This window comes from Macadamia integrifolia, chromosome 10 (genome assembly GCF_013358625.1).
Source record: "Macadamia integrifolia cultivar HAES 741 chromosome 10, SCU_Mint_v3, whole genome shotgun sequence".
Lineage (NCBI taxonomy): Eukaryota > Viridiplantae > Streptophyta > Magnoliopsida > Proteales > Proteaceae > Macadamia > Macadamia integrifolia.
Genome location: NC_056566.1, coordinates 25244266 through 25258511, shown reverse-complemented (window position 1 = coordinate 25258511; position 14246 = coordinate 25244266). Strand labels below are relative to the sequence as shown.

At 35.9% G+C, this 14246-nt stretch overlaps 1 protein-coding gene across 1 annotated transcript; it reads right to left on the bottom strand.

Moving 5' to 3' along the window:
* Positions 1–14240, bottom strand: LOC122090603 (probable sesquiterpene synthase). Its single transcript, XM_042660241.1, has 4 exons — positions 14132–14240; positions 13768–13906; positions 13302–13556; positions 1–632 (listed from the first exon to the last, which is right to left on the bottom strand). Exons 2-4 carry the CDS (start codon positions 13888–13890, stop codon positions 288–290), a joined length of 723 nt encoding a protein of 240 aa, XP_042516175.1. The 5' UTR covers positions 13891–13906; positions 14132–14240; the 3' UTR covers positions 1–287.
* Positions 14241–14246: the final 6 nt, after the last annotated feature.

Genomic DNA, 14246 nt, shown 5'->3' with positions numbered 1-14246 from the left:
TATGAGGACCTGATTCAAACTCAATTTGAGATGGGATTCTACAAAGATGACTAAGGTCTAAAGATAAAAATCACAACCAAAGTAGAATGGCAAATGATATTATCAAATCCATTCTTACCTACCAAGTAGAATCTATTTTGCACTCATTAATAATACAGTTATCCATTGCAGTGTCTCCAAAGTATATATAAACTTTTCTTTGCACTTATTAATACAGTTATCCATTGCGAAATCTCTAAATACTAATAATTACTACTACTCCCATACATGCAAGTACTTGATCGGTACTACATGGGTATGGGATTGAAAAACAACGAGGTGATGTTTTCCTTCAGCACTTCATGTGGAAGAGTGAAACCATCTTTATACAAGTAGAACAGCTCAACTATACGAACAAGGTTGACAGGAAGTAACAGAACTGGCAATGGGACAGCCACCGCATTGGCCGCGGCGGCAGCGGCAGCTTTGGCGGCGGTGGTCATCCGTAGTTTCATGAATTCTTCATTCATATCTTTCCATGCCTCCACCATTCTTCTCTTAAATTCATCATATACGTCTTCCTCTGAGACATTATCATATTGCTTCATGTAGCACTCCACGGCAGAACAAATATGACCTCTCTCTTGCTCAAACTTCAAAAATATTGAAATTTTGATTAGGAATTGGAAAGCTAAAGAAAGAAAGAAAATTAATTTGAACTTAATTTAATTGAAATTAAGTTTGAAGCCTTAACAAGCTTATTAGATTCCATCATTGCCCAATCAAAGGTTTCCTTTGTCACATCTTCTCTCATGCCAACCAAGGAACTGACTATTAGATTGAAACTTGGAATGCTGATTGATGCAGTTTGCATATACTCTTCGAATGTTGGAAAATATCCATCATTAAACCATTTGGCCTCTTTAAAGTAGGTTCTAACTTTTTTTTAACATTCTAATTTGAACTTAATTTGTCTAACAGATTAATCAAAAATAAACTTTTGTTTTATGTGTTTGTAAAATCTGATCATCTTCGTACCTTTAAAAAAAATAAAAATGATCATCATTTAAAAGAGAAATAAATAAACAAAAGGATGAACCAGTATTAGAGTTATTGATGACACACACCACTTCTTTTGCATAGTTAACACGATAAGATTGTCCATCCTTTCTCAGCTCCACCTCAAGCTCATTGTAAAAATCTAAAATTGTAGAATATATCACCTTCATGTATTCAGGGAGTCCATCCATGGCATTAAGGTCCCACCTGAAAATTACGCATCTCACAAAAATAAGTAAATTAAAATACACCCCTCACCGCCAAAAAATGGCGTTATGTGTGTGGGTGCAGGGAAGGCTAAACATACAACATTCGAAAAAAAAAAAAAAGGATAAGGAGCATATATAGTCAAGTGAAGATATGGGCCTGTATTATCAAACCTTTCAATCGCATCAGTGAAGAGTAACTTTGGATACTATCTTTCTGCCAAGAGCATAATGAGGCTCAAAATACATCCCCACTGCAACAAAATAGGACTCCACAAGTCGGTCTCTGGCATAAGGTAGCTTTGATACAAACCCTAATTCGTTCCACCATCTGCAATATTTATACATGAGTAACAACGAACTCACACTACGATCTTCCAAAGTGTGAGTATCTTTAATTAATAGGGCTACAATATGATACATAAATGAGATGAGATAGAATTAGCTTACTTTGAGAGTTGGATTAGCTCTTGGTGGTGGATGAACTGTAGTAGATTGAAATCTAGTTTTGCAAGTTTAAGAAGAGTTTCATTCTTTGTCTTGTCTTGTTGGTAAATAGAGATGTAGTGCCTAGCTTCAATCCTTGGTACCCTCTTGTGGATGGGTTGTTTCAAGGCATATATCACTTGTGTTGCAAGAGGATGATCATTGGTGACTATGGAATTAAGTCTAGTGGTTGTGAACTCCAAGGCTTCATCTAGAATATCCTCTCCATGTACCCTCAAATGTAATAAGGTGAAAGTTAATGTTGATACGGACTTCAGGAGAACTCAACTCTAAAAACTAGCTTGCAAAATGAGGGAACCCAAGACCATATATATCAACCCACTTCAAATCACCTTTGAAAGAGATGTGAGACTAGCTTGCAAAATGAGGGAACCCAAGACCATATATATCAACCCACTTCAAATCACCTTTGAAAGAGATGTGAGATCAATCCCCAATATGAATAATATGGGATCATAACACAGACACCAACAAAGGCAGACCATGCAAGATTGAGTTAGCTAGCCAGTTAAGGACTTACCACTAGGGACATAATACCCTTGTTGTCTCAGTAAACGAAACCGCAAAGCCACGGTATAAAGGTTGTCATTGTTATCATCAAAACCATGATTTGGGGCATCATGTATTTGCTTCAGTGCCTCCTCCATCTCTCCTTCAAAGTGGTATGCCACACCAAGCCTTTGCAATGAATCAATCAATCTCAGTTTCTTTAAAGACTCATTAGCATCAGCCACCAACATCCTCCTCACTTCTTCTTTCAATTCTTCAACTTGTTCAAGGGAACAAGCTTCATTCATCTTCTAGAAGGCATTGTTTCAAAATTCAGATTAAGAAAACATACACAACAATAATAGGGCCTGCACTTTATATGTTGCTCATATGAGTCCTTAAAAATTTGGGAGCAAACATACAAGCATATTCACTATTCATCAAGCAATAAATTATCTAACAAACATATATATATTTATTAGAAGGATTTTTTTTTTTTTAGATGAATGAATAATATACACTTGTAACTAATCTAATTCCACGTGACACCAACTTTTTTGAAAAATATCACGTACTACCCCCACTTTCATAACTGAATAACTGATAGGTCCACAACGTTAGTTGATCTCTGTTCAACGGGTTATAGTTTACTAAATGACCAAACTAACGTTGAAATAGGGTGAACTTACCATTCTATCCTTCATTGTAAAAGCCCCAAATCGAATTTACGTTTATAAGAATATTTTATGTTTAATGGATTGAATTTAATGGACAAGGGAATGCTGCCCGCCTACGCCTTCTATGTCAGACATAGTTGGGCGTGGAGCAAGGGGTCTATTTTAGATGGTTATTTAGAAGTGCGGTGACTGACTTGCGAAAATAGGGCTTCCCAATCCTACTTGATACTAAACAACGCTAAGAAGGGGGTGAACAAGTGAATGGAACCACCAGGCCAGGTTCACTCCTTTATTGAGCTCAATAACTAATAGCCAAGGACGATGGGTGTAGTAAGGGGAAAGCCCTTGATCCTAGAAGGAAGAGTGAACAGGATGATCTAGACCAGTCAGTAACCAGCCAATAGTGAAAGCTATCCGAGCAAGAGCACAAAAAAAAGGAAGAAATGAGAAACGCCTCCACCAATCGATCTATTTACATAATGGAAAAGTATGATTTCCTAGCCAGGTAGAAGGCATGATTCACAAAGAAAGGAGATGGATGCATCCATCATACCTTAGAAACTTGAAACCACAATAGAGATCCACAAGTGGCCCCAACCATTGATCTCCACCACTAAGAAGCTCTCAGATTTTCATTAGCAAATAAGTAAGGGCTTCATCTCTCTCTCTCTCACTCCAACTAAAAATTGCAATTTCGAAATAAATTAGTAAGAGAAGGTTTTTTTTTTTTTTTGGCGTTGGACATCATCCTAGACATTGTTACGTGCCTACTTTGACCACATGGTAAATCGGGTTAGTCTCAAATTTTGGGGGTACGTAAACCAATCCTAAGGGGTCTTCTATTCATGTCAAGTTTTATTCCAAACAGAGTTGGCCATATGACAACTACAAATCATTGAAAATCTTGAAATTTGACATGAATATAAAAAACGACTAAATGGGTGCATGAATATACAAGGGGATTTGAATTTGATACATGATATATTTAAACCATTTAGTAGGTATTCAATGATTCAATGATAAAATTTACATTTGATCTTATAATATCGCAGAATTAGGTATCCAACCAATAAACAAAAAGTAAATAAACCAATTACCATATCTTGACTAGGAGCATGTGTGATGAAGTGATCACCCCAAATGCTAGGATGGAAATTAGCTAAAGGCCGAATGATCTTTGTGTTTGCATTTGGAGAGGCAACAAAAGAAGACTGGAGAGACATGCTAAAATTAAAGATAAAAACTGAAATGGATCAGAGAAATAGAATGATGGATTAGGTTTCGAAATAAGATGGAATTGAAGTGAGCGCAACTATGAAGGAACAATGTGACTCCTTTTATAGGTATATTGGCCTTTAGAATATTTTTCTACATACATATCACATTCCCATCGTTTTTGGGGAGGGGGAGTGACATGTGTGAATAATTCCATCTTAGGAGGGTATTTTCTACTTACCTAGATTCTATCAGGGTTGTAGCTACTTGATTACAACCGACTTTTATTTCAAATCTAACGATTGAATTCTGAGTTGTGACCTTCACAAATAATGATAGAACACCATGTGTTTGCAATCACATATATTATCATTATAATTATTTTAATAAGATGTAATGACAAAAGTTTAAGCTTTTCATATAACCACATAGCCCTATGATGATATGCATTAAGTCTTTATAATCACATGATCTTTTGATAAGATGTAAGGACAGAACTTTAGGCTTTGCATATAACCACATAACTTTATGCTGATATGCATTACTTCTTTATAATCATAAATATATATTCTTTTGCTTGGTAAGATGTAACGATAGAACTTTGAAATTTACGTACAATGATAGATCTTTGTGATGATGTATCATGGAAGAGGTTCCTCTCCCCTAATGAGTTCAGATCAGGTCCTCGTACAAGAACCTAAGCTCACAATTTTCATATGCTTTTCATATGATACACGTCTTAAGCATCTCTGTGGAGATAACATTATGTTATCTAAGTTTTTATTCTTATTTATTAAATTATTAAATGAAACTTTAATTCAAAAGTTTGTAATTTGGCGTATCAATCCAAAAAAACCGTTTAATACGTGGATTTTAAAGATAACCGTATTATACCCTTTTTAAGGTTTAAATGTAATTAATATTAAATGTGAAAATTCAAAAGAATGGGAAATGATTTCAAATTGAAAAATCATATTGGATTTTAGTGTCCATAAAAGCTTGGTAGATTAGAATTTAGTTTCAAACAAATTCTAATGGTCGTTGGAGAGGAGCCAGCTCTGTTTATTATGCCTAGAGGGTTTTTTACCCATTTTATATTCATCTCTATATGCTTAGGGGAGGGGCATGCTCATGCATGAAGCTCCCGACATTATGGGGCCTGGGGAGGTCGTATGCAACCTTCTCTATACCCCCGCTTCCCATAGAGATTGTTTCTTGACTTGAACCCGAGACCACTTTGGTCACAAATGGAGCCACTTCCTCATAGCACCAAGTTCCACCCTTGATGGCATTTTTGTAATTTTATACAAACTTTGGATCAAAGTTTGAGCAGTTTACCTTCATTACTTTGGACTAAAATTTGTCCATGGATATATATATATATATATATATATGTATATATATGTGGGATTGTGGTTCTCTATCACTAACTCATGTACTGCCAAATAGTAAATAGTGAAACCAATGGGAGTAATCGTCCTTCGAGCAACCAAAGTGGTGGGCCCATTCAAAAAAAAAACCAATTGGGAGTAAATTGATATTTATTATGCAGATTTTTGTTGTAGGTGGCTTAGATGCCACATTATGCTTTTCATGGGTTCTCTCTCTATTACTAAACCACAAGAAAGTCTTAACAAAGGCTCAAGATGAATTGGGCTTCCATGTTGGGAAGGATAGGAATGTGAAAGAAAAATATATTGATAAGCTTGAGTATCTCCAAGCAATAATCAAGGAAACACTTCGTCTATACCCTTCAGGACCACACAGCGGAACTCAAATCAATTAAACTATGCCTACACAACCCAAGTTGAGCAAGTTTAAATCAATTAAACTATGTTTGAAAAAGATGAATGTTCAGATAACAATCACCATCATCTCAACTGTACATATCCAATAGCCTTAGCACTAAATACAAATAATATTAAAAAAAAAATAAAAAATACAAGCAATTAAAGGGGACGGGCTAGGTCGAGCTTAAATGAGTCGGTTCAAATTGGGCCGGTCAGGCACCCGTTGGGCTAGGCGACTGCACCGTGTACTACCTATTTATAAATGTTATTAATCGAGCCGGTCTAGGTCGGGCCATAAACATGTCGGGCTTGGATGGGCCTACCAGTGTAGGCTGGGAATTGACACCCCTAGCCAACAGCATCCCCCCTCCATCACCAAAGAAATAGGAGTTTGATGATCAGAATAACCTTTATTTGAGAGAGCTTAGATCTTGTGGATTCCATGTGTGGATCAGAGACTATAAGAAAATGGTTCTCGTATGAGGACCTGATTCAGACCCTATTTGAGATGGGATTTTACAAAGATGACTAAGATCTAAAGATAAAAATCACAATCAAAGTAGAATGGAAAATGATATTATCAAATCCATTCTTACCTACCCAGTAGAATCTATTTTGCACTCATTAATAATACTATTTTGCACTCATTAATAATACAGTTATCCATTGCAGTGTCTCCAAAGTATATATAAACTTTTCTTTGCACTTATTAATGGATCAAAATCCTCTGTTTTTCTCATCCATGTTTTTCCTTGTTTTGCTACCTACAGAACGCGACACGTGGACAACAAGGAGACCAACGGTCAAGATTGGGTGAAGATTATTACATCCGGTGCGTTGGTCTTAAAGTTGTCCACGTGTCGCGTTCTGCAGGTAGCAAAACAAGGAAAAACATGGATGAGAAAAACAGAGGATTATTTTCCCTTATTAATACAATTATCCAAAGCTGACTCCTTTTATAGGTATATTGGTCTCTAGAATATTTTTCTATGTACTTATCACGTTCCCATCGTTTTTGGGGAGGGGGAGGGACAGGTGTGAAAAATTCCATCTTTGGAGGATATTTTCTGTTTACCTAGATTCTATTAGGGGTCGTAGCTACTTGATTACATCCAATTTTTTTTCTTCAAATCTAATGGTTGAATTTTGAGCTGTGACCTTCGCAAATAACGATAGAACACCATGTGTTTATAACCACATATATTATCATTATTATTATTTTGATAAGATGTAATGACAAAAGTTTAAGCTTTTCATAGAACCACATAGCTTTATGATGATATGCATGAAGTCTTTATAATCACATGATTTTTTGATAAGATGTAAGGATAGAACTTTAGGCTTTGCAAATAACCACATAGCTTTATGCAGATATGCATTACTTCTTTATAATCACAGATATATATATATATACTTTTGTTTGGTAAGATGTAACAACTTTGAAATTTACATACAATGATAGATCTTTGTGATGACGTATCATGGGAGATGTTCCTCACCCCTAATGAGTTCAGGTCAGGTCCTCATATAAGAACCTGAGCTTACAATTTTCGTATGCTTTCCATATGTATGCGTCTTAGGCATCTTTGTGGAGATAATTCTATGTTATCTAATTTCTAATTCTTATTTATTAAAATATTAAATGAAACTTTAAGTGGGAACCCACACTTCTTCTTCTTCAATAAATACAGTAAATACGACAGCACTCCCTTATTTCCTACTTCTCTTGGGCCTACCCATTCCCTTACCTACCTCCCCCCCCCCCCAACCCTACAACCTCACCCCATTCTCTTTTGTCTGCCCTCCTCTACAAATCCATCCAACTTAAAATTTTATTTAATGATTTTAATAAAATAGGAATAAAAAATTAGATAACATAACGTTATTTCTTTCCACCGTGATGCCTTGGACGCGTGTCATAAGAAAAGCGTACGAGAATTATGAACTTAGGTTTCATATGGACCTGATCCAAACTCATTATTAATAGGGAGAGGAATCTCTTTCATGTATGTCCCCACAAAGATTTGTCAATATTCCCAAATTTCAAGGTTCTGTGGTTACATCTTACGAAAAAAACGAAAAAGAAAAAATCCATCACCAGCTGTCCATCTTTTTTGAAATTGAATACTGATTTGACCCTGTTTCTGTAGTTTTGAGTGAGAGTATCATTCTTGTACTGTCAATCTTCTTTTGGATGTGTGATAAAAGTGTATCCACCGTGTGAACCTATCCTCATGGTTGTTTGCTTCTCTTTTTTGTTTTTAAATGGATTGAAAGAATGGATGACAAAGAATACAAAGGAGAATGATAACTAGATGATGATGAAGAAGAAGAATAGAAATCCCATTCTGGTAAGATAGAGAGGTAGTGCATGTAACCACAGAACTTTGAGTTAAGGACAGAGGAGGTGTGTGAATCATGATGTGAGCTGATGAGGCTGATCCAGCCTATCCATGGCCATAAAAACTTGACAAAGTGGTCAATACGTAGCAACATGATAGATATGTAGCATTATCTTAACAAAGTAAGGGTAAGGTCGTGTAAATTATGATCTTCCCCACCTTTTATAGGGACGAAGGCGTCATGTAATGAGTAGGCATTAGGGGGATAGACGTGTCATCCGTTCGTCGAATGATAACTGGTGGTAGCAATGGAGGGTAGGACGTGCATTATACAAGAGCAGTGTAAGTCATTTCAAAGGAGGGAAAGAGAGACAAATGGGCAATAGTGTGTAGCACATAGGCGGCATGCCAGTTTTTTGCCTTATTATTTTACCACCAAGGAGAGCATAATTAGAAAAATAAATAAACTACCTTAGCGAAAGCTTGAAATTTATGAATTTAATGTATGTGGTCAACCAACACTAGCTTAGCGTAGTGATGGCAGTTTCATATTGAAGAGCCAAAGTAAAAAAGAGAGAACATTGTGGAATTGAATCCTATTGTATTTGAGAACACTAACTTAGCCTAATGGTGGCCAATTTCATTTCACTTTGATTTTTGGATATGTGGGTCTCACAAATGAAAGAATTGTTTAGCTATCTAGTCTACCTCTAGCTAAATCAGTGCCCAAATCTGGTATTTGAAGATGATGTGAGAACATCTTGATTTGGACATCATTTTAATTCTTTTTATTTTTGAACATGTGGGTCCCATAAATAAAAGAATTGTTCAACTATATAGGCACTGGTTGACAACGTTCTATTTCTGCAGTTTCTGCGTTTTTTTTGTTCTCAGAAAATGGAGAAACAACCTAAAAAGCGTTGATAAAATTGTTCAATTTCACTCGTTTCTAGAAACATAAATCAAAATTTATGCCTATTTACAATTCTAGAAATGACTTTGACGAAACGAGTCAGACTTGTTTCATTGTTTTTAGATATGAATTTGAAAGAAAAAAAAAAAAAGGTTTTTGTGTCCGATAAATCTTTCAACTATTTAAACTTAAAAAGAGGTAACCGAACTCTCTCTCCCTTATGGTCATCCGATGATCTTATTGGGTTTTTTAGTGGCATTATATCTGCAAAAAACGTTTCGAGAAACAGGTTTATCAAACACCAAAAAATTTGATTTTGTTTCCGAAAACGTGAAAAGCCGTTTCTGCTGTATCTGGACACAGAAACAGCAAAAATGTTATCAAACGGTGCCTTTATTTCTTCTTAATTTTAAGTTTTCATTTAAAAAATATATATATATATAAATATAAAAAAATCGTTTGGTAACTTTAATTTTTGAGAATGGATTACATTTGTGTTCTTCTTCCTTTATAAAAGCAACAGAAAGATAAGGAATTGGTTTGCAGAAACATGTTACTCGATCAACCACTCCAACTTGGTCAGTCCAACGGGTCAAGCTTCTAGGTCGGGTCCTAAATCCTGTCACGGGTTGGGTCTAGTTGGTGCAGACTTGCAGGCTTGCAGCAGAGGATTGGATAATGGGTTACTAAACCATGGGCTTCATAATTAGTAGGCCTACTATACATGAAGGTACAAAGGTCTTTACTTCGAGAAGTCTCCTGTTAGTCTGTTAGTTGTTACCTTCCCCTATCTAAATATAAAATAATAATAATAATAATAATAATTTTTTTGAAAGGTCGGTCAGGTCCATTGAATGTATCAAAGTAGGAATAATGATTTTGGTGAAAAATCGAGAGTTTTTGAAGAAGTTGACAAATCAACGGCTATCTTGAATTAATTGAGGAAAGATTGGATAAGATCCAAATATAAAAACAACAACTGCCTAGCATCATTGGTGAATTGTGATGTGTAAAAAATCCATGCTCACTAAGAGGTCTCGAGTTTGAGTCTCCTAGCTATTACCTACTTCCCTCTCTATCTATAAAAAAAAAAAAAATCCAAATATAAAGATTAGATATAATTACAAGTTTGGTTTGATTTTAGTCTATGAAAATAGAATCTTTATCAATTTGGTTTGATTTAGATTTCATGTTAAAAATTGTTGATTTTGTGTTAAACCAAACACCTAAACAATTTTAAATTCCACACCTCTCTCTCTCTTTTTCCACTCAATTACTTTGAGTCTTCACCTCTTCTCGAATACCCTTTTTGTTTCACCAAATTAGACTTAGACCTTACCGTCAGTCACTGTTAAGTCAAGAGATAAAGTGACCATTTTACCCTTTTCACTAAAATTCATTTTAACCCAATTCCTCTTCACCTCTACCTATTCTCACCTTCACCAACGGCACAACACCACTGTCGACGGCTATCCAAGTCCACCCAATCCAATGATTTTCGGTAATTCCTCCCTTTCCCTACCTTTTTGTATTCACTGTTAAGTCAAGAGATAAAAGTATGTGCTTTTTTGTTTGTTGATTTGTGTTTTAATTTAATTTGTTGAACCATAAGGCGTTAAGGGTTCTTCTTTGATAGTGATGAGAGATCCAGTGAATCAAAGAATGATCTAGTGAAGATCGAGGTCGGATCTGGTAATTTCCATGAAAACAGGGACCCCTTTGTTGAGATCTTTAATTCAAAGGCGGTTAGGAGTTGAAACCCGAACATGGATCAAATTTGTGGAAGATCTGGACTCGGAAATTTTTGAGTTATTTCACTTTATTGAAATGAGATCTTCGTAAGGAAAGATTCATGATTTATCCAGAAAAGTCTCCGCCAACTGTGACCCTTTGGTTGATAAATCCTCAATTGAGAGATGGAGAGAGAGTTAGAAAACTACAGGTTTAGGGTCAAGAAGGGGCAGATTTGAGTAACGTTTCACTCATTTTTTATTTTTCTTTAGTCATTTCTTCTCTCTTCTCCCTTTCTTCCTCTTCCCAACCGTGTGTGTGCGTGCGTTTTGCCGTCCATTGTCACTACTCTGAAAGATCGCCGATGGAATAGGGACCAAATAAATGAATTTGGGTGAAATAAATAGGAACTTATTACAATGGGTATTTTCAGTACTTCATATTTAATAAGGATATTTTGGTATATAAAATAAAATATTGTTGCTGACATCAGCATATAAGGTATATTCCTTAACAGTGACGATAGCAGAGGGTCGAGTCTAATTTGATAAAATAGAAGGGTGTTTTTATAATTGTGACATTCTCCAAGGGGTGATGCGGTAAATTACCCCTTTTTTTTTTTTTTTAAGTTAAACTCTCTCACTCCCAACATCACTCTAAGTCTTCACCATGATAATGGTCATGGTGAGGAAGACATACATAAAGCTATCCACGAACATTTGCCCCTCTTAGATCATATGGTAGTGGGAGCCTTGTGCTTTAGGTTGTTCTTTTGAAGAAGATATTTAACTACAAATCTTATAGAGACCTATTGAAAAATTGTCGGCCTTCTCCCTGGTCCATAGTGCAAGGGCAGCAATAGGGGTGTCAATTGGTTGGGCTAAGCCGGGCTCAGCCAATTTCTAGGGTTGCACCATGAACACCCGTTTAGCTAAACGGGCTTAGTTAGCGCGGACATGGTACGGTTGATAATTGGGTTGATCGGACTCGAGCTTTAATTTGACTGTTATAAACGGGCCTTAACCGGGCTATTGACCTATTTAACTTTAAACAGATATTCTTTAAAATTGGTCTTTTCAATGTACTTGAAAGAATTACCAATAAAATAAAGCAAAGATGGGCATAGCAAAAAAAGATCTCATAGTTAAAATGGATTAAGCCAAAGATAGAAGCAACAAAGTTACTAAGATACTCGGTTTTAACCCAACGGAACTCAAATCAATTAAACTATGCCTACGCAACCCAAGTTGAACAAGTTTAAATCAATTAAAGTGTGCTTAAAAAAGATGAATGTTCAGATAACAATCACCATCATCTCAACTGTACATATCACATAGCCTTAGCACTAAATACAAATAATATTAAAAAAAAAAAAAAAACCTTAAAAAAATACAAGTAGTATTAAAGGGGTCGGGCTAGGGCGGGCTTAAATGAGTCGGTTTAAATCGAGCTTGTAAATGTGTCGGGCCGATTGGGCTAGACTACACCATGTACTACCTGTTTATAAACGTGTCAAACTTGTTTATTAATCGGGCCAATCTAGGTCAGGTCATAAATGTGTCAGGCTCGATCGGGCCTACCAGTGTGGGCCTGGAAGTGACACCCCTAGCTAACAGCATCCCCCCACCATCACCATCACCATCACCATCACCAAGGAAATAAAAGTTTCCATATGTGGATCAGGCACCATAAAAGAATGGTTCTGATATAAGGACTCGATCTAGACTCTATTGGAGATGGGATTCTACAAAGATGGCTAAGATCTAAAGATAAAAATCACAATCAAAGTAGAAAATGATATTATCAGATCCGTTCTTACCCACCCAGTAGAATCTATTTTGCACTCATTAATTATACAGTTATCCATTGCAGTGTCTCCTAGTATAAATAATCTTTTTCTGCACTTATTAATACAGTTATCCATTGCGAAAACTCTAAATACTAATGATTACTACTACTCCCATACATGCAAGTACTTGATCAGTACTACATGGCTATGGGATGGAAAAACAACGAGGTGATGTTTTCCTTCAACACTTCATGTGGAAGTGTGAAACCATCTTTATACAAGTAGAGCAGCTCAACCATACGAACAAAGTTGACAGGACGTAACAGAACCGGCAATGGGACAGCCACGGCATTGGCGGGGGAGGCGGCGGCGGCGCCGTGATTGTTGGCGGCGGTAGTCATCCGTAGTTTCATGAATTCTTCATTCATATCTTTCCATGCCTCCACCACTCTTCTATTAAATTCATCATATTGCTTCATGTAGCATTCCACAGCAGAACAAACGTGTCATCTCTCTTGCTCAGACTTCAAAAATATTAAAATTTTGATTAGGAATTGGAAAGCTAAAGAAAGAAAGAAAATTAATTTGAACTTAATTTAATTACCTTGTGGGACTTCATATCATTCAAAAGCCTTCCAATTAAGTTTGAAGCCTTAACAAGCTTGTTAGATTCCTTCATTGCCCAATCAAAGACTTCCTTTGTCACAACATCTCCTCTCATGCCAACTAGGGAACTGACTATTATAAAGGAACATGCAATGCTGATTGATGCAGTTTGCACATACTCTTCAAATGTTGGAATATATCCATCATTAAACCATTTGGCCTGTTTAAAGTAGGTTCTAACCGGTATTTTCAACTGAAATAACATTAAAAACAAATGAACCCATATTGGTCATCATTAGAATTTTAAGTTTTTTTTTTTTTTAATCAAAAATAAACTTTTGTTTTATGTGTTTGTAAAATCTGATCATCTTCGTACCTTTAAAAAAAAATAAAAATGATCATCATTTAAAAGAGAAATAAATAAACAAAAGGATGAACCAGTATTAGAGTTATTGATGACACACCACTTCTTTTGCATAGTTAACACGATAAGATTGTCCATCCTTTCTCAGCTCCACCTCAAGCTCATTGTAAAAATCTAAAATTTTCGAATATATCACCTTCATGTATTCAGGGAGTCCATCCATGGCATTAAGGTCCCACCTGAAAATCACGCATCTCACAAAAATAAGTAAATTAAAATACACCCCTCACCGCAAAAAAATGGGGTTATGTGTGTGGGTGCAGGGAAGGCTAAACATACAACATTCCTCCTACCTAAAGATTTTTAAAGAACTTATATACCTCTTCTAAAGCTAATAGGGGGAAAAAAAAAAAGGATAAGGAGCATATATAGTCAAGTGAAGATATGGGCCTGTATCATCAAACCTTTCAATCGCATCAGTGAAGAGCTGAAGTTCTTGGAGGGTACCATATGCATCATAGGTATCATCAATAATGGTGATCAGGGCAGTAACTTTGGATACTATCTTTCTGCCAAGAG

Coding starts and splice junctions, on each gene's coding strand:
- LOC122090603 (XM_042660241.1), bottom strand. CDS start 13,890: ATGGATGGACTCCCTGAATACATGAAGGTGATATATTCGAAAATTTTA. Junction 13,557..13,767: donor TTAACTATGCAAAAGAAGTG/GTGTGTCATCAA, acceptor ATGTTATTTCAG/TTGAAAATACCGGTTAGAAC. Junction 633..13,301: donor ATGATATGAAGTCCCACAAG/GTAATTAAATTA, acceptor ATATTTTTGAAG/TTTGAGCAAGAGAGAGGTCA.